The 24,278-nt window shown below is 39.2% G+C and overlaps 1 protein-coding gene across 1 annotated transcript in view; it reads left to right on the forward strand.

The window, feature by feature from the left end:
* DEPDC1B (DEP domain containing 1B) overlaps window positions 1-22,458 on the forward strand; it is a 101,015-nt gene extending 78,557 nt beyond the window's left edge. The window contains exons 8-11 of the mRNA XM_069556476.1: window positions 4,627-4,793; window positions 7,427-7,603; window positions 16,185-16,370; window positions 21,460-22,458. Coding sequence (XP_069412577.1) covers window positions 4,627-4,793; window positions 7,427-7,603; window positions 16,185-16,370; window positions 21,460-21,621 — 692 coding nt within the window. The 3' untranslated portion in view covers window positions 21,622-22,458. The remainder of the gene's footprint in view (window positions 1-4,626; window positions 4,794-7,426; window positions 7,604-16,184; window positions 16,371-21,459) is intronic.
* Window positions 22,459-24,278: the final 1,820 nt, after the last annotated feature.

The following is a 24,278-nucleotide window of genomic DNA, read 5'->3' on the forward strand; positions in this document are numbered from 1 at the left end:
ATTGTTGAGCCATCAAAAGGAATGAAGTACTGTTAACATGCTACAATGTGGGTGAATCTTGAAAACATTCTCAGTGAAAAAAAGCCAGACCCCAAAAAATCACATGTTGTATGATTCCATTTATATGAAATATACAGAACAGGCAAATCTATAGAGACAGAGACTAGTGACTTCCAGGGACTGAGGGGAGGAGAAAATGAGGAGTGACTGCTAATAGGTATGGAGATTTCTTTTTGCAGTGACAAAAACGTTCTAGAATTAAGATGGTGTAATGGGCATAATGTAGTGGGTATACCAAAACCCGTTGAATTGTATATGTGTTTTTTTTTTTTTTTTAAAGATAATTTCGTAAAAAAAGAACAAAGAAGAAAGAACCAAATTGGACTTTAGGAGTTAAAAAGACTAGTGGTAGAGGGAATGAAACTGAATATAGCCCCATGACATATAGGATAATATCAAGTAGTCTAATTACAGGACTTCCCTGGTGTCTTAGATAGTAAAGAATCTGCCTGCAACCCATGAGACCCAGTAGACTTGGGTTTGATCCTTGGGTTGGGAAGATCCCCTGGAGGAGGGCATAGCAATCCACTCCAGTATTCTTGCCTGGAGAATCCCATGGATGGAGGAGCCTGGCGAGCTACAGTCATAGGGTTGCACAGAGTTGAACGTGACTGAAGCGACTTGGCACAGCACAGTCTAGTACACATGTATTTGGAATCCTGGGGGAGGGGTTCCTTCAGAATGGCTCATGTAGCCTTTTGCCATGTCCTGAGCATTCTTGAAGCACTTTATTTTTACCACAACAGGCTCAACTTTTACTTTCTGTCACCAACCCTGGAGTCGGCCATTTCTTTAAGAATTCTTGGTTTCTTTTTGTAGGGAATGATACTTATAAGCCAAGATCTAGTGCCAAATGTAGGAAATGGCAACCCACTCCAGTGTTCTTGCCTGGAGAATCCCAGGGACGGGGGAGCCTGGTGGGCTGGCATCTCTGGGGTCGCACAGAGTCGGACATGGCTGAAACGACTTAGCAGGAGCAGCAGCAGCAGTGCCAAATGTACTCATTGTTTTTGGTGGTATTGTTCATAGAAAGGAAACATTCTCAAATAGCACTTTAGAAAGTAACCCTGCAGGACTTCCATGGTCCCCAGTGAAGTCCAGTGAAGAATCTGCCTGCCTATGCAGAGGACTCGGGTTCAGTCACTGCTCTGGGAGGAGTCCACGTGCTGCGGGGCAACAAAGCCCATAAGCTGCAGCTACTGAAGTGTGCCGTGGACCCTGAGCTCTGCTGCAGGAGAAGTGACTGCAGTGAGAAACCCGTGCACCACAACGAAGACCCAGCACAGCAGAAAGAGAGTAACCCTGCAATTTAATTTCTAAATTTTCACCAAAAGTACTGTTTGGAAGGAGGGTGGTATAATAGACATCCATGTGCCCGCCACCTGACCCGGTACATTTTGCAAGGTTGCAAAGATATCCATGTATTTCTGTGTATCTTGAAGCAGAATCACTGAGTTTGATATTCATGTCTTTACTGGTTCTAGCAAATTTCTTTCCAGAGTTGTTCTGGCAATTTACACATCCATTCGTGATATATTCCTATTTGATTGTTTCCTTACCAATCCTTTAATTTTATTAATCTGATGGGTATGAAAAGGAATCTCCTTACTGTTTATTGGTCATGTGGGTTTCTTCTTGAGTAAAATTTTTTTTTTTCTATCCTTTACTCAATTTTTTCCTTTTGGTTGTTCTTTTTTGTCATTCTAAAAATACATTCTAGGTACTGATTCTTACGTCTGGCGAATATAATTTCATAGTCTGTGACTTGTCTTTTGATTGTAATCACAAGGTAAAAAGCTTTTATGCTTTACTTTGGTCAGATTAATTTGTATCAAGAAATCTTATAATCATATAATAAGGAATAGATGAGATCATGGGGTGAATGAAATGAACCACCACCTATCACACCAGGGGCCTTCTTGCCTTCTGAAGATCATGTTGTGTATATGGTGGGCTTGGAAGGGAATCCTTTATTATGAGCTTCTTCCAGAAAACCAATCAATTAATTCCAACAAGTACAGCTCTGAATTAGACTGACTGAAAGCAGCACTTGACAAAAAGTGTCCAGAATTAGTCAAAAGAAAATGCATAATCTTCCATCAGGAAGACTTCCTGTTTCTCTGATGACCAGGCAAAAACTGTTACAGTTGGCTGGGAAGTTCTGACTTAGACATCATATTCACCAGACATTGCATCTTTGGATTTCCATTTGTTTTGGTCTTTACAAAATTCTCTTAATGGCAAAAATTTCAATTCCCTGGTAGACTGTAAAAGGCGTCTGGAACAGATTTTTGCTCAAAAAGATAAAAAGTTTTGGGAAGATGGGATTATGATGTTGCCTGAAAAAATGGCAGAAGGTAGCAGAACAAAGTGGCAAGTACGTTGTTCAATAAATTTCTTGGTGAAAATGAGAAGTGTTTCTTTTATTTTTACTTAAAAACCAAAGGAACATTTTAGCTAACCCAATATCTATATCTGTATCTACATACACACATACCTTCTTTATCTGTTCATCCATTGATGGGCACTTCGATTGACGTTGGAATGGAACAGGGGAGCATGCATCTTTTATAAATTAGTGTTTTTGTTTTATTCAGATAAATACCTTAGAGTGGAATTGTAAGATCATATGGTAGTTCTGTTTTTTAATTTTTGAGAGTATCTTCTCCCATTCAGTAATTGGTGTTTTCATTTTGTTGATAGTTTTCTTCACTGTACAAAGGCCTTTTAATTTGATGTAGTTCCATTTGTCTAATTTGCTTTTGTTTTTTGGAGATATACCCCTTCAAATATAATAAAGACTAATGTCAAAGAGCATACTGCTTATTTTCTTCTAGAATTTTATGGCTTCAGGTCTCACATTTTAGTCTTTAGTTGATTTTGAATTTATTTTTATGCATAGTATGAGAGAGTACTCCAGTTTGATTCTTTTGCATTAAGTTGTCCGATTTCCCCAGAAACAATTATTGAAGTGGCTGTCTTTTCCCCATTGTGTGTCATGCCTCCTTTATTGTAGATTAATTGCCAATATAAGTGTGGTTCATTTCTAGGCTCTCTGTTCTGTTCCATTGATCTGTGTGTCTGTTTTTGTTTTAGTACCATACTGGTTTGATGACTGAAGCTTTGTAGTATTGTTTGAAATCAGGGTATACGATACCTCCAGCTTTGTTCTTCCTTCTCAAGATTGATTGAAGCATTCAGAGTCTTATGTGTTTCCATAAAAATTTCCTCTCTAACCTTGTTTCTGACTTGAATATTCTTTGCACTCTGCTCTGTCTTCACACTACTCTCATTGCTGTTCCTCAAACACTCCAAACATATTCCCTTGTCATAATCTTTGTAATTGCTATTTCTTTCACCTTGAAAATTTGTCTCTGTGATATTTACCAAGCTTGCTCTCATTTTCTTTGGATCTCTGCTCAAATGTCCTTAGAGAGTAACCACCAAAACTCTTGGAGTACTTTCCCATCATTCCGCAGCTCCTTTTCCTTTTTAACTTTTCTTCATACCCAAAGTCCTTAGTCTAGCATTCAAGACCTTCCAAGGTCTCATCTCTGCCGACCTTTTTAGCTTATTTTCTACTGGGCTCTCACAGCCTATGCTACTGTCCTGCTGAGTGACTTATAGTTTCCCTGATATGCCCCTTGCAGATGTTTCTTGCAGCGCCCCTCACGTTTTGCTACTTCGTGGGCCTCTACTTCTCATGGTGCACAAGCTCTTCAGAGAGAGCTAGCATTGTTCCTGGCATGTTGTGTGTGGCCAGTAAATATCTGCTGAATGTAAAAGGTGATTTGGTCTCTTAAGTCAGAGACTAGTTGGAACTTGAAAGGGTTGGGTATGGACCAATACATTGGTGAAAGCAATTTCATCTCTTTAGAAGGCTTGAAGATGGACAAATACGATTGAAGAGAATATAGTATTAGAATACCCTAATTTTTAGCCAAATCATACTGGCTGAGGAGGGTTGACATGTAACACAATTGAATCAGCACACTTAGCTAGAAAAAATAGCTTAATTAGGAGGAAGGATTATTTGACAGGTGTTATTTAGAAGTAGAGTCTGTGGCAGTGGAATGATCCCAAGAGCATTAGTCCTGTTATTTAGTACATGAGAGTCAGGAAATATGGTGACTCTGCTTATCATAAGGAAATAGTACAAAAGGGGAGACTTCAGGACAGGGGTGGCACATTCATGTTCTTACCCATGCTGTCTTGGGTCTCTTACACTATCTGAGTGTTGAGTGTTACATTAGGCTTAACCTGACTGCTCTTGATTCAATGGGAAAGAACTCTATGAAAATTTAGTTTTAACTGTCAAGTTGTGGGAGGGAAAAATGGCTGTGTTTGTTTTATATATTTGCTGTGCCTAGTTGATGGTTTGTATTTTCTATGCTCATTTGTGAGCAATTAGCAATCTGTAGCAATTAGCCCAGTATAGTTGAACATGTGAATGTGCTTTATATAATTTTAGCAATACATATTTTATAAAAATGTGAACATAATAGAGTCAGGTAGGCTATAGATTTTTAAAGGAGTAAAACCTTTTATTTTCCTCCCCTAAATCAGGTTTGTTACAGAAAGAAAAGATGGCCATCGAAGCCTTCCAAATTTGCTGCCTCCTCCTGCCCCCTGAAAATAGGAGAAAGTTGCAGCTGTTGATGAGGATGATGGCAAGAATCTGCTTAAATAAGGAGATGCCACCACTGTGTGATGGCTTTGGCACCCGAACACTGGTAGGTTGATATCTGACATCTAAGAGGATTGGGGTTTGGGGGATAAAATTCACTCGAGTCAAGTTTACTAGTTTGGCAACCAGAGGAAAGTACAAGGCAGGCTGCCTTAAAGAGCCATGGCTTGAAATCTGCTCAGGTTGGTATTATTCTTTTGGTCTTAGTGACTTAAAGAACATTTGTTGTTGTTCAGTCCCTTCGTCATGTCCGACTCTCTGTGACCCCATGGACTGCAGCATGCCAGGCTTCCCCTGTCCTTCACTATCTCCTGGAGTTTGCTCAAATTCATGTCCATTGAGTTGGCAATGCTATCTAACCATCTTATCTTTTGATGTCCACTTCTCTTTTGCCTTCAATCTTTTCCAGCATCAGGGTCTTTTCCAGTGAGTCAGCTCTTCACATCAAGTGGCTGAAGTGTTAAAGAACGTGATGAGAAGTAAAGAATGCGTAGGGCTAGACTCTGAGTGTAGAGATAGCTGCATCCTGCCTGCCGTCAACACAAAGAGAAGAACGTGTGGCCAGGAAAGGTCACTGGCCTCTCAAGAAACCACATTCTCTCCTTCAGGACAAAAAGGGTTGCAAAGCCCTTGTTACTATAACTAGTAGAATAGATGCACTATACATCACAGATTAAAAAAGGAAGAAATGAAATAGAGTTGGACCAGACAACTTGGAAAGAGAGAGAATATGTGTATCTTTCGGGCTATGATCCAAGGGTCCATGAGTGAGGATATTTCTTAATATATTCTCAATTTTGCCTAAAAAAGTAGGCTGATTTTGATTTCTCCTTTATTATGTCAACGTGTGTTTTAAAATAGGGTTTAGGTTTAGAGTTATTTACCAGTAAGTTTTTTAATTTTCCTCGGAAAATACAAAGCAAAATTGATGTCTCATTGGTATACACGTCCTTCCCATATGCTGTTGGACCACTGTGTATGCCAGGGTTTACTGGCCCATGTTTAGATGTGTGGCACAAGATCAGAGGACCAGTCAGTGCCCAGAGAGTGATTCTTAACTCTTTCTGGGTAGGTGGATGTGTAGGTGGGCTAATGGACCTTTCTGAAATGCTAAAGAAGTCTTTGCACCTATTTCCCAGAAGAATGTATATGTAAAATTTGCATACAATTTCAAGGCATTCCCAAATCCCTGGGGTCTATAGTCCCCAGACAAAGAGTGTCTGTGTGTGTCTCTTCCTCTGTGCATGTATGTGAGTGAAGATAAAGTATCCCCTATAGTAGGTGGATGAAATGAAGTCTTATTAAACAAAATTACCTTATGTCATGTGTATTGGTGTTTTTAAAATTGAAGTATAGTTGATGTACAATTTAAGTTGCAGGTGTACAATATAGTGATTTACAATTTTTAAAGGTTATAGTCCTTTTATAGTTACAAAATATTGGTGATATTTCTTGTGCTTTGCAATATACACTTGTAGCTTATTTTATACATAAGAGTTTGTAGTTCTTAATCCCACTGCCCTTCTCTCCTTCCCTCTCCACACTGGTAGCCATGCACTTTTTCCTCTGTCTGTGAATCTGTTTCTTTTTTGTTGTATTTGTTAGTTGTATTTTTGGATTCCACATGTAAGTGATATCATACAGTATTTGTCTTTCTCTGCCTGACTTATTTACATGCTTATTGGTTTTGAGATAAGATTGTCAGCAATAAAATTTGTAGGAAAAGGGGAAAAAAATCCATCATCCGAAAGGAGATCAGTTTTGGGTGTTCATTGGAGGGACTGATTTTGAAGCTGAAACTCCAATACTTTGGCCGCCTGATGTGAAGAGCTGACTCATTTGAAAAGACCCTGATGCTGGGAAGGATTGAGGGCAGGAGGAGAAGGGGATGACAGAGGATGAGATGGTTGGATGGCATCACTGACTCAATGGACATGGGTTTGGGTAAACTCCGGGAGTTGGTGATGGACAGGGAGGCCAGGCGTACTGTGTTTCGTGGGCTCACAAAGAGGTGGACACGACTGAGCGACTGAACTGAACTGAAAGGATTGTATTAAGAATGGAGTAGTTAAAATGAATTCTGTGGAAGCAACTGCTATATATTTTATATTTCATTACTTAATGCACTTCTGATGGTTTTGTTCAAAGATGATTGTCAGTGCACTTACAAAATCCTGGAGAAAATAACAGTTAACTAGGAAAAACTATAATGTTTGAAGCACACAGATTGTGCTAGCAGATTTTTAAGTAAAATAATAATGAAATTAGGATATTATTAGGCTAAATGGTTATAAAGTACTTTGAACTTAAGAGTGCTACATGGATTCAAGTCACGATGGTGATAATAATTTTCAGAGCTTGTTTAATACATATTTAAAACATCTATAAAAGGAGATGTCTTTAAAAACTGCTCAGACAAGCATCTCTGCTAAGTCCCTGTGAGATGTGAGGCACATTCTGTTCATGATGGTTGATGAGATTACCCCATCTGAGATGACCAGGTGTGTCCATGTGACAGGTAAGATGGGCTCTCTGTGCTGTGGGTCATTTCTCACTGACTAGTCAGTTACTTTTTTGCAAAATAGTTCAGAGCAGGTAAAAAACCAAACCAAACCAAAATCCTCATCTTGTGTTTATTTAAAAATGTACTCCCTTAACCTGTTTTTTTTTTTTTTTAAGATGGTTCAGACATTTTCCCATTGCATCTTGTGTTCCAAAGATGAAGTGGACTTGGATGACTTACTAGCTGCTAGGTTGGTGACATTTCTGATGGACAATTACCAAGAGATTCTGAAAGTCCCTTTGGCCTTGCAGACCTCCATAGAGGAGCGTGTGGCCCATCTACGAAGAGTCCAGGTAAAGGAAGGGGTGTTACCAGTCCTATAAAATTGCCTGCAAAAAGTCATGTACATTTGCTAGGCTTCTTGGCATTTTTTGTTAATGAAGATTCAGTTAATTTGTACAAAGTGCTTACAACTGGACTTGGTACATCGCAGGCACTGCGTGTGTTTGTTCTTGTCTTTGAGAAATGTATGGAATACCCACGAGGTTTTGTGGTGTCAGTCAATGCTGCATACTTTTGTTTGCAAATTCCTTCAATGGGTTTGTTCAGACTCTGCATATACTTCCTGATGGAAGTGATTTATGTGGAATAATGCCTTGATTCCGAGTAGCCTTGCCACCTAGACACTATTTTTTGAATGAGAAAGCTGAGGCACAGAGAATGTAGGTAATTTGTCCAAGGTTACAGAGCTAAGATTCACATTGATGAACTCATTCTGCAGAATCAGTGCTCTGAACTACCCTGCCATACTGCCTCGCCGTAAGCCATAGAGTGGTAGAAGAACTCACCGAGCTTCAGAGCCACAGGACCTGGGCCAGACCCCTGGCTCCCCACTTGCCTGATTGTTTGGTTCTGAGCAAGTTTCTTAACCTCTCTGGATTTCAGTTTCTGCAAGTGTTGAAATAGTCCATACCTACTCTATGAAGTTGTTGTAAAGAGTAGATGCTGCATTATAAAACCCTTGGCACAGATGTCTGTCATATGGCAAATGCTTTTTCAAAGGTAGCTATTTTTATTGTTTTTATTGTCATTGTGGTTACTACATTAAAATGATGCAAAAGAACTATAGTGTATTACTATCATGTGGGCCCCACAGTAGAGTTTGTATGTCAGCCGGTGGGAGCAGGAACTCTGGGTAAAGGCAGGCAGAAGGTCTGCTTGGCTCCTTCTGAATGACTGGATCTCTTTTTCATTAAGCATTTTTTGAGGCTCCACAAATAAAGACCAGTGAACTGCTATCCCCCAAAGTATCATTAAATAATTATCTGTTTTTTAATGTGCAATTTAAGAATTAAAATCAAAGTTTTTTTTTTTTCTATTTTTTGGTAATTACCAACCTAATACATTGAAAGAATTTGGAAAATATAGAAAAGACACCCAAAATATCAGAGTAACTCTAAATGTTGAGTCAGTGTTAGAGTCTTTTTAGATGTTTTTCTATTTCCCCTTCTCCCTCCTTTCCTTCCATCTCTCCTTCTTTTATTCCTCTTTTATAACTTATTTTATAAGAAAGTTACCTACTTTCTCTTAACAATACAGCAAGAAAAGTTTCCACATCATTAAATCCCAAAATGGCCAGGAGCACAGACTCAAGCTAAACAGTATTTGAATTTCTGATGTGCCCTTTATTAGCTGTGTGACTATGGCATGTTTTCTAATGTCTCTTGGGGCTTCCCTGGTAGCTTAGCTGGTAAAGAACCCGCCTGCAATGCAGGAGACCCCAGTTTGATTCCTGGGTCGGAAAGATGCCCTTGAGGAGGGATAGGCTGCCCACTCCCATTCTTGGGTTTCCGTGGTGGCTCAGATGGTAAAGAATCCACCTGCAGTGTGGGAGACCTAGGTTTGATCCCTGGGTTGGGAAGATACCCTGGAGGAGGACATGGCAACCGATTCCAGTATTCTTGCCTGGAGAATCCCCATGGACAGAGGAGCCTGGCGGGCTGCACTCCATAGGGTCACAGTCAGACACGACTGAGCAACTAAGGACACACACACATAACGTCTCTCAGCTTTAGCATCTGTCTCAACATTTCTCATCCATAAAATGGGATAACAATAGTTAATACCTACCTCTAGGGCTATTTTGAGGATTGAATGGTTTAACATATATGAAGTGCTTAGAATAATGTTTATCACATAGTTAGCCCTCATTTAGTACTGCTGTTGTTATTATCAACATTATTGTTAGATTATTCCATAATATCATTATAATTAGTAATATTCTATAATATTATAATTAGTAATATTCTGTAATAGAGATATGCCATATTTTATTTAAGTGGTTTTCTTTGCTTTAGTATTTAGATGGTTTTCATTTGTTTTCTTTTGCAAGCATTATAACAATAACTTTTTTATAGCTAAGTTTTTTTCTTGTTTAGCTCCTCTGATTATTTTCTAGGAATAAATTCCTAGGCATGGCATTGGGTGGTCAAAGATCATGAATGTGTGTTAAGCATTGATTGCATACTGTCAAATTTCTGTTTTGAGTGATTGTTCCAGTTTGCATTCCCATTGTTGGTAAGAAAATATTCATTTCTTTACACCCCTGCCTACTGTGGGTATTAATAAATAATACATAATAACATACATACCTTTGTCATTTGAATGAGTGAAAGTGTAATCTTACTGTTGTTTTAGTTTAATCTCCCACCTCCCCTTGATATTTTATGAGCCAAACTTTAAAAAAAAAAAAAAAGAAAAACGTAATAACTTTCACTGCGTTTCTGCAAGCAACACTGCAGGCAGTGACTCTGTTGCTCTGTGTCTTGGACTTGTGTGTTCACACCGCACAAGTGGGTGTTGTAGGAACTTAGCCCTGTGAGCCCTTCCCTGTCAGCTGAGGAGCAGAAGGCTGAGAGGTGATGAACTTAACTGCAGAGCAGCGTGATCCTATGAAGGGGCACAGTAACTATCTGATTGTCCAGTTACATTTTCTCTCTTAGAAGCACACACTCAAATGGCCAAACAGTTGTTTTTGCCCTCCGAATCTATAGATCACTGTTCTCTCACACAGGCCTCTCTGTCATATAACATTTGGGGTAGTGCCTTTCTGAAAGTGAAGTGTTACCTGGACTGTTCTGGTGAATTGTTTGGGGCAGTTTCATGGTTGACCCTGGGATAGATAAGCAGTGAGATCTGCATTGTTTTTGACACCTGCCTTCTGTTGGCCTCGTCTGTAACCCTCTTCCACTGTTGTTTTTCTCATTTCCTGGGCTTCAGCCTGGCACATTATACTTGGGCCTCACCGTTTATTCTGGCTCTTCTGGTGCTTTTTCTGGACTTCCTGGTTCAAATAAAAATTAAGTGTTTTGTGTGTGCCCCTTTTCCTTATGGGTCTGTTCTCTCTCTCTCTCTCTCCTTGTCTAAATGACCTGGTAAACTGGTGCCAAGGCATGGAATGTACTTGATGAAATAACCCTTCTTGGCAACACATTTATTTTTAACTGTGGCTTCTGGAAAAAAAATCTTAAACCAAAGATGTAAATTAATGGTAGGAATCTTATCCACCACAGAAGAACAATAGGTGAGAGAGAGAGAGAGATATATGTATATTGGTGCTATATTTTTGAGAAGATGAACTTCTTGGACTCTGAAGTTAAGTGTTTTTAATGCATGTTTTTATCTTCCTATTTTATAGATCTTGGTGCCTTCTCCCTCCATGTCTCCCTTCTCCCTTTTGCCCTGTGCAGTGTCTGCACATTTGTTTTCACTTGTTTCCTACTGTGAACGTGTTTGGAGATGGGTGGGTGCAGTACTGTCCTGTCCACAACGTCTGGGCTAGAACTTGTGCCTCTGCCCGTCCCCAAGGGATGGGGGAGTAGACTCTGCAGATGTGAGAAGAACTTGCATAGTTCATCTTGTGTGTTTGGAATCATTTTAGTCAATGTGTTTATTACTTTATGTGTAAATTTCAGATCTTATTAGTAGAGGGCACAAGGTTTATTTGCTTATGAAAATGGCTTTTAGGTTTAAAGAGGCAAAAACTCTTGTTTAAAACTGTGGCTTATATGAATTTTTTTGACATTATGGGAGGACTTTTCTTTTTTATAAATTCATTTTATTTATTTTTTAATTTTTAAATTTATTTATTTTTAATTGAAAGATAATTGCTTTACAGCATTGCATTCAGTTCAGTTCAGTCGCTCAGTCATGTCCGACTCTTTGCAACCCCATGAATTGCAGCACGCCAGGCCTCCCTGTCCATCACCAACTCCCGGAGTTCACTCAGATTCACATTGGTTGAGTCAGTGATGCTATCCAGCCATCTCATCCTCTGTCGTCCCCTTCTCCTCCTGCCCCCAATCCCTCCCAGCATCAGAGTCTTTTCCAATGAGTCAACTGTTCGCATGAGGTGGCCAAAGTATTGGAGTTTCAGCTTAAAGCCAACTTTTTTTCACTCTCCTCTTTCACTTTCATCAAGAGGCTTTTTAGTTCCTCTTCACTTTCTGCCATAAGGGTGGTGTCATCTACATATCTGAGGTTATTGATATTTCTCCCGGCAATCTTGATTCCAGCTTGTGTTTCTTCCAGTCCGGCATTTCTCATGATGTACTCTGCATAGAAGTTAAATAAGCAGGGTGACAATATACAGCCTTGACGTACTCCTTTTTCTATTTGGAACCAGTCTGTTGTTCCATGTCCAGTTCGAACTGTTGCTTCCTGACCTGCATAGAGATTTCTCAAGAGGCAGGTCAGGGGGTCTGGTATGCCCATGTCTCTCAGAATTTTCCACAGTTTATTGTGATCCACACAGTAAAAGGCTTTGGCATAGTCAATAAAGCAGAAATAGATGTTTTTCTGGAACTCTCTTGCTTTTTCCATAGCCAGCGGATGTTGGCAATTTGATATCTGGTTCCTCTGCCTTTTCTAAAACCAGCTTGAACATCAGGAAGTTCATGGTTCACATATTGCTGACGCCTGGCTTGGAGAATTTTGAGCATTTACTAGCATGTGAGATGAGTGCAACTGTGTGGTAGTTTGAGCATTCTTTGGCATTGCCTTTCTTTGGGATTGGAATGAAAACGGACCTTTTCCACTCTTGTGGCCACTGCTGAGTTTTCCAAATGTGCTGGCATATTGAGTACAGCACTTTCACAGCATCATCTTTCAGGATCTGAAATAGCTCAACTGGAATTCCATCACCTCCACTAGCTTTGTTCGCAGTGATGCTTTCTAAGGCCCACTTGACTTCACATTCCAGGATGTCTGGCTCTAGGTGAGTGATCACACCTAGATTATTTGGGTTGTAAAGCTCTGTTTTGTACAGTTCTTCTGTGTACTCTTGCCACCTCTTCTTAATACCTTCTGCTTCTGTTAGGTCCATACCATTTCTGTCCTTTATCGAGCCCATCTTTGCATGAAATGTTCCCTTGGAATCTCTAATTTTCTTGAAGAGATCTCTAGTCTTTCCCATTCTGTTGTTTTCCTCTATTTCTTTGCATTGATTGCTGAAGAAGGCTTTCTTATCTCTTCTTGCTATTCTTTGGAACTCTGCATTCAGATGCTTATATCTTTCCTTTTCTCCTTTGCTTTTCACTTCTTGTCTTTTCACAGCTATTTGTAAGGCCTCCCCAGACAGCCATTTTGCTTTTTTGCATTTCTTTTCCACGGGGATGGTCTTAATCCCTGTCTCCTGTACAATGTCACGAACCTCATTCCATAGTTCATCAGGCACTCTGTCTATCAGATCTAGGCCCTTAAATCTATTTCTCACTTCCACTGTCTAATCATAAGGGATTTGATTTAGGTCTTACCTGAATGGTCTAGCAGTTTTCCCTACTTTCTTCAATTTCAGTCTGAATTTGGTAATAAGGAATTCATGATCTGAGCCACAGTCAGCTCCTGGTCTTGTTTTTGCTGACTGTATAGAGCTTCTCCATCTTTGGCTGCAAAGAATATAATCAATCTGATTTCGGTGTTGACCATCTGGTGATGTCCATGTGTAGAGTCTTCTCTTGTGTTGTTGGAAGAGGGTGTTTGCTATGACCAGTGCATTTTCTTGGCAAAACTCTAATAGTCTTTGCCCTGCTTCATTCCGCATTCCAAGGCCAAATTTGCCTGTTACTCCAGGTGTTTCTTGACTTCCTACTTTTGCATTCCAGTCCCCTATAATGAAAAGGACATCTTTTTTGGGTGTTAGTTCTAAAAGGTCTTGTAGGTCTTCATAGGACCGTTCAGCTTCTTCAGTGTTACTGGTTGGGGCATAGACTTGGATAACTGTGATATTGAATGGTTTGCCTTGGAGATGAACAGAGATCATTCTGTTGTTTTTGAGATTGCATCCAAGTACTGCATTTCGGACTCTTTTGTTGACCATGATGGCTACTCCATTTCTTCTGAGGGATTCCTGCCTGCAGTAGTAGATATAATGGTCATCTGAGTTAAATTCACCCATTCTAGTCCATTTTAGTTCACTGATTCCTAGAATGTCGACGTTCACTCTTGCCATCTCTTGTTTGACCACTTCCAATTTGCCTTGATTCATGGACCTGACATTCCAGGTTCCTATGCAATATTTCTCTTTACAGGATTGGACCTTGCTTCTCTCACCAGTCACATCCACAACTGGGTATTGTTTTTGCTTTGGCTCCATCCCTTCATTCTTTCTTGAGTTATTTCTCCACTATTATCCAGTAGCATATTGGGCACCTACTGACCTGGAGAGTTCCTCTTTCAGTATCCTATCATTTTGCCTTTTCATACTATTCATGGGGTTCTCAAGGTAAGAATACTGAAGTGGTTTGCCATTCCCTTCTCCAGTGGACCACATTCTGTCAGACCTTTCCACCATGACCCACCCATCTTGGGTTGCCCTGCGGGCATGGATTAGTTTCATTGAGTTAGACAAGACTTTAATCCTAGTGTGATTAGATTGACTAGTTTTCTGTGAATGTGGTTTCAGTGTGTCTGCCCTCTGATGCCCTCTTGCAACACCTACCATCTTACTTGGGTTTCTCTTACCTTGGGCCTGGGGTATCTCTTTTCGGCTGTTCCAGCATAGTGCAGCCGCTGCTCCTTACCTTGGATGAGGGGTATCTCCTCACCACCACCCTTCCTGACCTTCAACGTGGGATAGCTCCATCAAACATCAACATGAATCAGGTTTACTTATGTCCCCTCCTACTTGAACGTCCCTCCCACCTCCCTCCCCATCCCACCCCTCTAGGTTGTTACCGAGCCTGTTTGAGTTTCCCACATCATAGAGCAAATTCCCGCTGGCTATCTATTTTACATGTTACTCTTTACATACCTCCCACCGTCTCCTTCTCCTCCCCGTGACAAGCTATGACCATAAGTCTGTTCTCAATGTCTGTGTTTCCATTGCTGCTCTGCAAATAGATTGATCAGTACCATCTTTCTAGATTCCATATATATGTGTTAGTATATGATAATTGTTTTTCTCTTTCTGACTTACTTCACTCTGTATAATAGACTCTGGGTTCATCCACCTCATTAGGACTGATTCAAATGCATTCCTTTTAATGGCTGAGTAATATTCCATCACATATATATTACAGCCTTTTTATTCATTCAGCTGTTGATGAACATCTAGGTTGCTTCTATGTCCCAGCTATTGTAAATAGAGCTGCAATGAACATTGGGTTACATGTGTCTTTTTGAACTTTGGTTTCTTCAGCGTATATACCTAATAGTGAGATTGCTGGGTCATATGGTGGTTTTATTCCTTGTTTTTTAAGGAAACTCCATACTGTTCTCCATAGTGGCTGTATCAATTTGCATTCCCACCAACCGTGCAAGAGAGTTCCATTTTCTTCACACCCACTCCAGCATTTATTGTTTGTAGATTTTTTGATGATGGTCATTCTGACTGGTGTGAGGTGATATCTCACTGTAGTTTTGATTTGCATTTCTCTAATAACGAGCAGAGTTGAGCATCTTTTCATATGTTTACTAGCCATCTGTATGTCTTCTTTGGAGAAATGTCTGTTTAGGTCTTTTGCCCATTTTTTGTTTGCATTGCTTGTTTTTCTGGTATTGACTTGTATGAGTTGTTTGTATACTTCTGAAATTAATTCTTTGTCAGTAGTTTCATTTGCTGTTATTTTTTCTCATTCTGAGGGTCGTCTTTTCACCTTGTTTATAGTTTGCTGTGAAAGCTTTTAAGTTTACTTAGGTCCCACTTGTTTATTTTTTGTTTTATTTTCATTACTTTTGGAGGTGGGTCATAGAGTATCTTTCTGTGATTTATGTCATAGAATATTCTGCCTATGTTTTCCTCTAGGAATTCTACAGTTTCTGGTCTTACATTTAGGCCTTTAATCCATTTTGAGTTTATCTTTGTGTATGGTGTTAGGAAGTGTTCTAATTTCATTTTTTTACATGTAGCTGTCCAGTTTTGCCAGCACCACTTACTGAAGAGACTAACTTTGCCCCATTGTATGTTTTTGCCTCCTTTGTCAAAAATAAGGAAACCATAGGTGCATGGGTTTATCTCTGAGCTTTCTATCTCGTACCACTGGTCTGTATTTGGTTTTGTGCCAGTACCACACTGTTTTGATGACTATAGCTTTGTAGTATAGCCTGAAGTCAGGAAGGTTGATTTCTCCAGCTCCATTCTTCTTTCTCAAGGTTGCTTTGGCTATTAGGGGTCTTCTGTGTTTCCATATGAACTGTGAGATTTTTTTGTTCCAGTTTTCTGAAAACTGCCATTGGTAATTTGATAGGGATTGCATTGAATCTGTAGATTACATTTGGTAGTACAGTTATTTTCACAACACTTACTTTTCATTATAGAGTTTTTCCCAGTCAAGTTGAATGTCATAGCATTCCTTCTAGGAGATATGCTGTACTATCTGAACTAATTTTTGTAATTTATTTGAAAATGTACTTTCACTAATAATCCATTTGCCTCAGATAAAATACCCAGGAGCTGACATGGATATTACTTTATCTGCTCCATCATTTTGCCGTCAAATCAGCCCAGAGGAGTTTGAATACCAAAGAGCATATGGCTCCCAGGAACCTCTGGCAGCCTTGTTGGAGGAAGTCATCACAGATGCCAAACTCTCCAGCAAAGAAAAGAAGAAAAAATTGAAGCAGGTAAAAGGGGTATTCTTCCTAAGTCGTTTCTTCTCCCTACCATTCTTAGGTTGTTTTTTCCTTTTTATTCTCTAAGAGATTTCATATGAATCTTATCTTCTGAGACAGAGCAGTTTTGAAAGTATTATTATTCATTTCATGTATTAATTTACACAACTGTGGTCAGTTTTCCAGATCTTTATTCTCCACTGTAGATCTTTTACCATTATTGAGATCCTCATTTATGAGGCTATTCTCTAATATTTGACCTTGGTTTTGATATGTGGTTTGATGTGAATTTATTGTAAGCCCTCTTGGAGGAGGTCACCATTAACCCCACCATAGAGCTGCCAGAACTTACACAGGACTGGGAAGTAGACTCTTGGAGGGCACAAACAGACCATTGTGCACCAGGACCCAGGAGAAAGCCAGCAGTGAGCCCACAAGAAACCCACCCAGACTTGCCTGTGAGTGTCCAGGAGTCTCCAGCGGAGGCGTGGGTTAGTGGTGGCCTGCTGCAGGGTTGGGGGCACTGAGTTGTAGCAGTGCATGTGTGGAATCTTTTGAAGGAGGTGACCATTATCTTCATTACCTCCACCATAGTTTGGCCCCAGGTAGATAGCAGGGAGGGAACACAGTTCCATCTATCAACAGAAAATTGGATTAAAGATTTACTGAGCATGGCCCCTCAGAACAAGACCCAGTATCCCCCTCAGTCAGTCTCTCCCATCAGGAAGCTTCCATACGCCTCTTATCCTTCTCCATCAGAGGGCAGACAGAGTGAAAACCACAATCACAGAAAACTAACCAGTCTAAACACATGGACCACAGCCTTGTCTAACTCAGTGAGCCATGCTGTGCAGGGCCACCCAAGATGGACGGGTCATGGTGGAGAGTTCTGACAAAATGTGGTCCACTGGAGAAGGGAATGGCAAATCAGTTCTGTATTCTTGCCTTGAAAACCCCATGAACAGTATGAAAAGGCGAAAAGATGGGACGCTGAAAGATGAACTCCCCAGGTCAGTAGGTGCCCAGTATGCTACTGGAGATCAGAGGAGAAATAACTCCAGAAAGAATGAAGGGATGGAGCCAAAGCAAAAACAATACCCAGCTGTGGATGTGACTGGTGATGGAAGCAAGGTCCGATGCTATAAAGAACAATATTGCAAAGGAACCTAGAATGTTAGGTCCATGAATCAAGGCAAATTGGAAGTGGCCAAACAGGAGATGGCAAGAATGAACATCGACATTTTAGGAATCAGTGAACTAAAATGGACTAGAATGGGTGAATTTAACTCAGATGACCATTATATCTACTTCTGTGGACAAGAGTCCCACATAGTCAACATAGTCATCATAGTGAACAAAAGAGTCCGAAATGCAGTACTTGGATGCAATCTCAAAAATGACAGAATGCTCTCTGATCATTTCCAAGACAAACCATTCAATATCACGGTAATCCAAGTCTATGCCCCAACCAGTAGTGCTGAAGAAGCTGAAATTGAATGGTTCTGTGAAGACTTACAAGACCTTCTAGAACTAACATCCAAAAAAGATGTCCTTTTCATTATAGGAGCCTGGAATGCAAAAGTAGGAAATCAAGAAACACCTGGAGTAGTAGGCAGATTTGGCCTTGGAATGCGGAATGAAGCAGGGCAAAGGCTAATGTTGAGTTTTACCAAGAGAACACACCACTCATAGGAAACGCCCTCTTCCAACAATACAAGAGAAGAATCTACACATGGACATCACCAGATGGTCAACACCGAAATCAGATTGATTATATTCTTCTTGGCCAAAGATGGAGAAGCTCTATACAGTCAGCAAAAATAAGACCAGGAGCTGACTGTGGCTCAGATCATGAATTCCTTATTACCAAATTCAGATTCAAATTGAAGAAAGTAGGGAAAATCACCAGACCATTCAGGTATGAGCTAAATCAAATTCATTACGATTCCACAGTGGAAGTGAGAAATAGATTTAAGGGACTAGATCTGATAGAGTGTTTGATGAACTATGAGGGGAGGTTTGTGACACTGTACAGGAGATAGGGCTTAAGACTATCTCCAAGAAAAAGAAATGCAAAAAAGCAAAATGGCTATCTGAGGAGGCCTTACAAATAGCTATGAAAAGAAGCGAAGTGAAAAGCAAAGGAGAAAAGGAAAGATATACCCATTTGAATGCAGAGTTCCAAAGAATAGCAAGGAGAGATAAAAAAAGCCTTCCTCAGTGATTAGTGCAAAGAAATAGAGGAAAACAATAGAATGGGAAAGACTAGAGATCTCTTTAAGAAAATTAGAGATACCAAGGGAATATTTCGTGCAAAGATGGGCTCAATAAAGGACAGAAGTGGTATGGAACTAACAGAAGCAGAAGATATTAAGAAGAGGTGGCAGGAGTACACAGAAGAACTATACAAAAAATGTCTTTATGACCGAGATAATCATGATGGTGTTATCACTCACCTAGAGCCAGACATCCTGAATGTGAAGTCAAGTGGGCCTTAGGAAGTATCACTACGAACAAAGCTACTGGAGGTGACAGAATTCCAGTTGAGCTATTTCAAATCCTAAAAGATGATGCTGTGAAAGTGCTGTACTCAATATGCCAGCAAATCTGGAAAACTCAGCAGTGGCCACAGGACTGGAAAAGGTCAGTTTCCATTCCAATCCCAAAGAAAGGCAATGCCAAAGAATGCTCAAGCTATCCCTCAGTATTGCACTCATCTCACATGCTAGTAAAGTAATGCTCAAAATTTTCCAAGCTAAGCCTTAACAATACATGAACGATGAACTTCCAGATGTTCAAGAGGTTTTAGAAAAGGCAGAGGAACCAGAGATCAAATTGCCAACATCTGCTGGATCATTGAGAGTTCCAGAAAAACATCTGTTTCTGCTTTATTGACTATGCCAAAGCCTTTGACTATGTGGATCACAACAAATTGTGGAAAATTCTGAAAGAGATGGGAATACCAGACCACCTGACCTGCCTCTGGAGAAACCTGTATGCAGGTCAGGAAGCAACAGTTCGAACTGGACATGGAACAATAGACTGGTTCCAAATAGGAAAAGGAGTACGTCAAGGCTGTATATTGTCACCCTGCTTATTTAACTTGTATGCAGAGTACATCATGAGAAACACTGGGCTGGAAGAAGCATAAGCTGGAATCAAGATTGCCGGGAGAAATATCAATAACCTCAGATATGCAGATGACACCACTCTTATGGCAGAAAGTGAAGAGGAACTAAAAAGCCTCTTGATGAAAGTGAAAGTAGAAAGTGAAAAAGTTGGTTTAAAGCTCAACATTCAGAAAACGAAGATCATGGCATCTGGTCCCATCACTTCATGGGAAATAGATGGGGAAACAGTGGAAACAGTGTCAGACTTTATTCTTTTGGGCTCCAAGATCACTGCAGATGGTGACTGCAGCCATGAAAGTAAAAGACGCTTACTCCTTGGAAGAAAAGTTATGACCAACCTAGATAGCATATTCAAAAGCAGAGACATTACTTTTCCGACTAAGATCTGTCTAGTCAAGGCTATGGTTTTTCCAGTAGTCATAAATGGATGTGAGAGTTGGACTGTGAAGAAGGCTGAGTGCCAAAGAATTGATGCTTTTGAAGTGTGGTGTTGGAGAAGACTCTTGAGAGTCCCTTGGACTGCAAGGAGATCCAACCAGTCCATCCTAAAGAAATCAATCCTGAATGTCATTGGAAGGACTAATGTTGAAGCTGAAACTGCAATGCTTGGCCACCTTATGCAAAGAGCTGACTCATTTGAAAAGACCCTGATGCTGGGAAAGATTAAAGGTAGGTGGAGAAGGGGATGACAGAGGATGAGAAGGTTGGATGGCATCAGTGACTCAATGGACGTGAGTTTGAGTAAAGTCTGGGGGTTGTCATGGACAGGGTGGCCTGGCTTGCTGTGGTCCATGGGGTCACAAAGCATTCGACACGACTGAGCGACTGAACTGAACTGAACTGATGATGTGAATTAGTGGAGCAGTTGCTTTAAATTCAGAGAAGCTATAAATGGGGACAGTTTCTTTCTTTTTATTTTTTTAAAAGGCAAATCAGACTGAGTTCAGAAGTGTAAAATGTCCAGAATTTTGAAAGTCTTCTGTCTTAGATAGCCAGTATCAAATTGGTTTCTTGTCTCAGGCATCACTAAAAGTTTTAGTTCCTATTAAAGAACAAGGCTTTCAACAGTTTGATTATTTTTCAACTGAGAATACCTCTAACTTGATCTTTTTTAAAAACTTGAAGTGTAGCTGATTTACAGTGTTGTGTTAGTTCAGAATCTATCTTCATCATTTTTAAAGTATTGATTCAGGAGCATGTCAGTGGTATTTATTTTTAGAGAGTGAATCCTGCATAGCTTCATCTCCGATCACACCATATACATACACATATGTATACTTAGGGCATGAGAGTTACATAGGGAATGTATGTATACATAGGACATGTATGTGTACACACATAGGGCATGAGGTTTCTAGACTCCCATTGTATTTTTCTCAGAGTAATTTTGGAGAAGAGTTCAGAGGTGAGGATCAAAGGAAATACATCCTCCTTATTCATAAACTTTTTGTAAAATAGTATATACCAGCATGCTTTTTCTTCCATTTGGGCAGAAGCAGGTGGGGCTGAGTTTGAGAAGCAGGGAGATAGGGAAATTTTTTTTTAACATTTTCTTTAAAGATTTTCTTTAACCATGCAGAGCATCAGTCAGAGTCACTTGTGTCTGTTTTAGAAGGGAGGTCTATTTATAATTAGTAGGGGAGAAATTTTAAGAGGTATGACTAAGTGAGACATTTATTTGACTATTAGATCAAATTAAAGATGAATCAGATCTATAGAAAGTAGAATTCAGTGATTTATTTAACAAAATGAGATGGATTTGTATTGATGAGAACTTGTGATGTTTTCTTCTTATTCTCTCTTCTGATGGAAAGCAGTAAATATTAAAACCAAACAAAAATAGGAAAGTATTAGATCAGAAACTTATTTTAAAATTATTAAACTTATTTTAACATTACAGTGCCCAATTTTGTTGATTTTTATCTTTTTTTTTTTTTTTTGACTCTTCTTGGATCTTTTTTGTTTTTTAGTTTCAAAAATCGTATCCTGAAGTCTATCAAGAACGATTTCCTACACCAGAAAGTGAAGCACTTCTGTTTCCTGAAAAACCTAAAGCAAAACCACAACTGCTGATGTGGGTGCTAAAAAATCCCTTCCAACCATTTCAAAGAACTAGAAGTTTTCGGATGTAATACTTGGATAGAGACCTCTGTTGTTTCTGTTGTTTTGAGTAAATGATTGGCTATAGGATTCTGGTGGTGGAAGAACAAGGCACATAAACCACAGACTACTGAATTATAAATATAAAGATTTCCTGACTCCAAGAAACATTGAGCCATTATCAGTATTTTTATAAAACTCAGTGCTATTTTTAAAGGGTACAAATCTATTAAAAATAATGAGACAGCTATATATAGTGGTAATGTTAACATGTTTGTAATTGTTAAAAATGTAAGGTATCTTTATTTTTTAATTTGTTTTCTATTGTGTTTGTAAAATATTTGTGTGTACATCCTAGTTACTGATGTCTGTGATGATCGTGACTGAAAATTATTGTATATACTTGAATAAGAAAGACACTGGGTACTGTTACTGTGATGCTATTGACCTAATAGCTAGTTGTGGTTTCTGGTATATAAATTGTTTTTCACTGTTGCACCAAGATTCTTCATGTTCTTTATTACAGTAGCTGTCTTTTATTGCAGATTTGTTGGATGTTGTGACAGATTTTATGAAAGCTGGTTCTTCTATGATGTATATATTAGTTGGTGTTTATTTGTATGTGAAGTAGATTTTCATGTGCCTACAGTGGTATAATTTCAGTCTTGGCTAAAGATGGAAAATTGAACTGGATAAATTCTTTCAGTCTCATTAGCCCTGTGATTCTAAGTCAAATCTTTGTTGTTTCATGAAAAACAAATGGGTTAAGTAAGATGAGACTACTTCCTTTATAAGTATATTTTCCCCAACGTCCTTAACCTTTTAAAGTAAATGGAAGGTAAATAAAAGCCATTCTTTTTAATACTGTACTTGGCGTTTCTTTTTTGGCATTTATTTAGGTCAGTCAGAGAGCATCTTCAAATGCTAAGCATCATTGCCTTTAGCCAGTGTTTTCATATCAATCATTTATTTATATGATAAAGTAAGAAGTGAGTTTGGGCTTTTGTACTAGACTTATAATAGGAGATGATTTGTCTATTTCTTTTGCTTTGCTTTGCCCTCTTGCAAATAGTGGTACACTTAAATTATAGAGCATCTGAAAGCTTTTTCTAAAGAGTGATTACCCAAAAAGCTAAAAGAGCAACGCTCAAGTAATTGGCGTGCTCTGCTATTTGAACTAATTTTTCCTTGCACTTGAGATCTGCCCCTGTTCTTTTGTAGCAGAATGCCTCTTGCAATTGACTCTGATATTGCCCCCTCAGAGATGAAAAGAAGTGTTCCTTTTGGTTTGAGTACCCCTTATTTTGACAATAAGGAAAGTACTGGGAAATTGTTAGTGTTTCAGCATTTATTCTTCGACCTTGGAATTGTGTTTAGAGTGAAGAGTAAGGACTTTTTGCTTTATTTTTTATTTATTCCCCAAGGTAGAATTGACTTCAAAGTCTCCTCTTCTATTGCTTACCTTTGGAAATATATGTTACTGTTTTCTGTTTTCTTTATTTTTTTCTGCTTAAAATTACTGTTTTTGTTGTTATGTATAACATACTTATGGAGAGATCATAAAACATAACCACACCTACCTATGAAATTGAGGAGTGGATAAAACCAGTTTTGCAAAGTTGTGCCCCAGTTAATCATCAGCAGTGTACCATCCTCACCAAAACTTGCTATCGTCAGAGCGTGAATTGTCAGTGTGGTAGATGTGTAATGGTATCTCATGATGGTTTTACATTGCATTATTAATATGACTTTGTCATCAGTTCGTGGTTTTTGGACTTCTTTCACCTTTGTTCAGATCGTAATAGCTTATCAAGCTACATACACATGCACACACAGAGTTGAGATTTTGATTGTATTGAACGTATAAATCTACTTGGAGAGAATTGCTATCTTTGCAATATTAAGTTTTCTAGTCCATGAACTTGGTTTATCCCTCCATTTTAGAATAAGTGAGAAATTTAACTTTCTCTGTAAAGGTTTGCAATTTTTAAATTAGATTTCTTGGCAGATATTAATTCCCTAGTATCAGCGGTTATTATTTACCTTCAAAATACCTTAATGCTCGATCCTATTATAAATGGAATTAAAATTTCCATTTTCCTTTTGTTGCTTATATATTGTAAATATAAACTAATCTTTGTGTACAGATTTTTGTAGTCAACAACCTTACTACACCTTCCTATTAGCTCTAAATATCTAGTGTGAGTCTTCTGGATTTTCTGCATTTACCACATAATAAGCAATAGTGCTGCTTCTTGTTTTTCATTTCTGTAGTTGATAGCATCTGAAATGTCCCCGATGATCCCTGTGTCTTAGTGTTTATGCTCTTGTATAATCTCTCCTTGATTGTGGTTTGGATCTCATGACGCTTTTAACAAATAGAATATGGCAAAAGGGATTAGGCTATCATCTTTGAGATTAGATTACAAAGAGCCTGACTTCCATCTTGCTTACCCTCTCTTTTATTCTCTCCCTGGCTTGCTCTGAGGGAAGCCAACTGTTCTCTCTTGAACTGTCCTATGGAGAGGCCCCTCAGGCAAGGAACGGACGTCTCTACGGAATAGCTGTGAGGATGGGAGGCCCGCCAACAGCTGTGTGAGTGATCTTGGAAGTGGATCTTCTGACGCCTGCCAGCAGCCATGTGGGTGTTAGAAGTGAATTCTCTGTTGGTTGAGCCTTGTGATGAAGA

Source organism: Ovis canadensis, chromosome 16 (genome assembly GCF_042477335.2).
Source record: "Ovis canadensis isolate MfBH-ARS-UI-01 breed Bighorn chromosome 16, ARS-UI_OviCan_v2, whole genome shotgun sequence".
Taxonomy (NCBI): domain Eukaryota; kingdom Metazoa; phylum Chordata; class Mammalia; order Artiodactyla; family Bovidae; genus Ovis; species Ovis canadensis.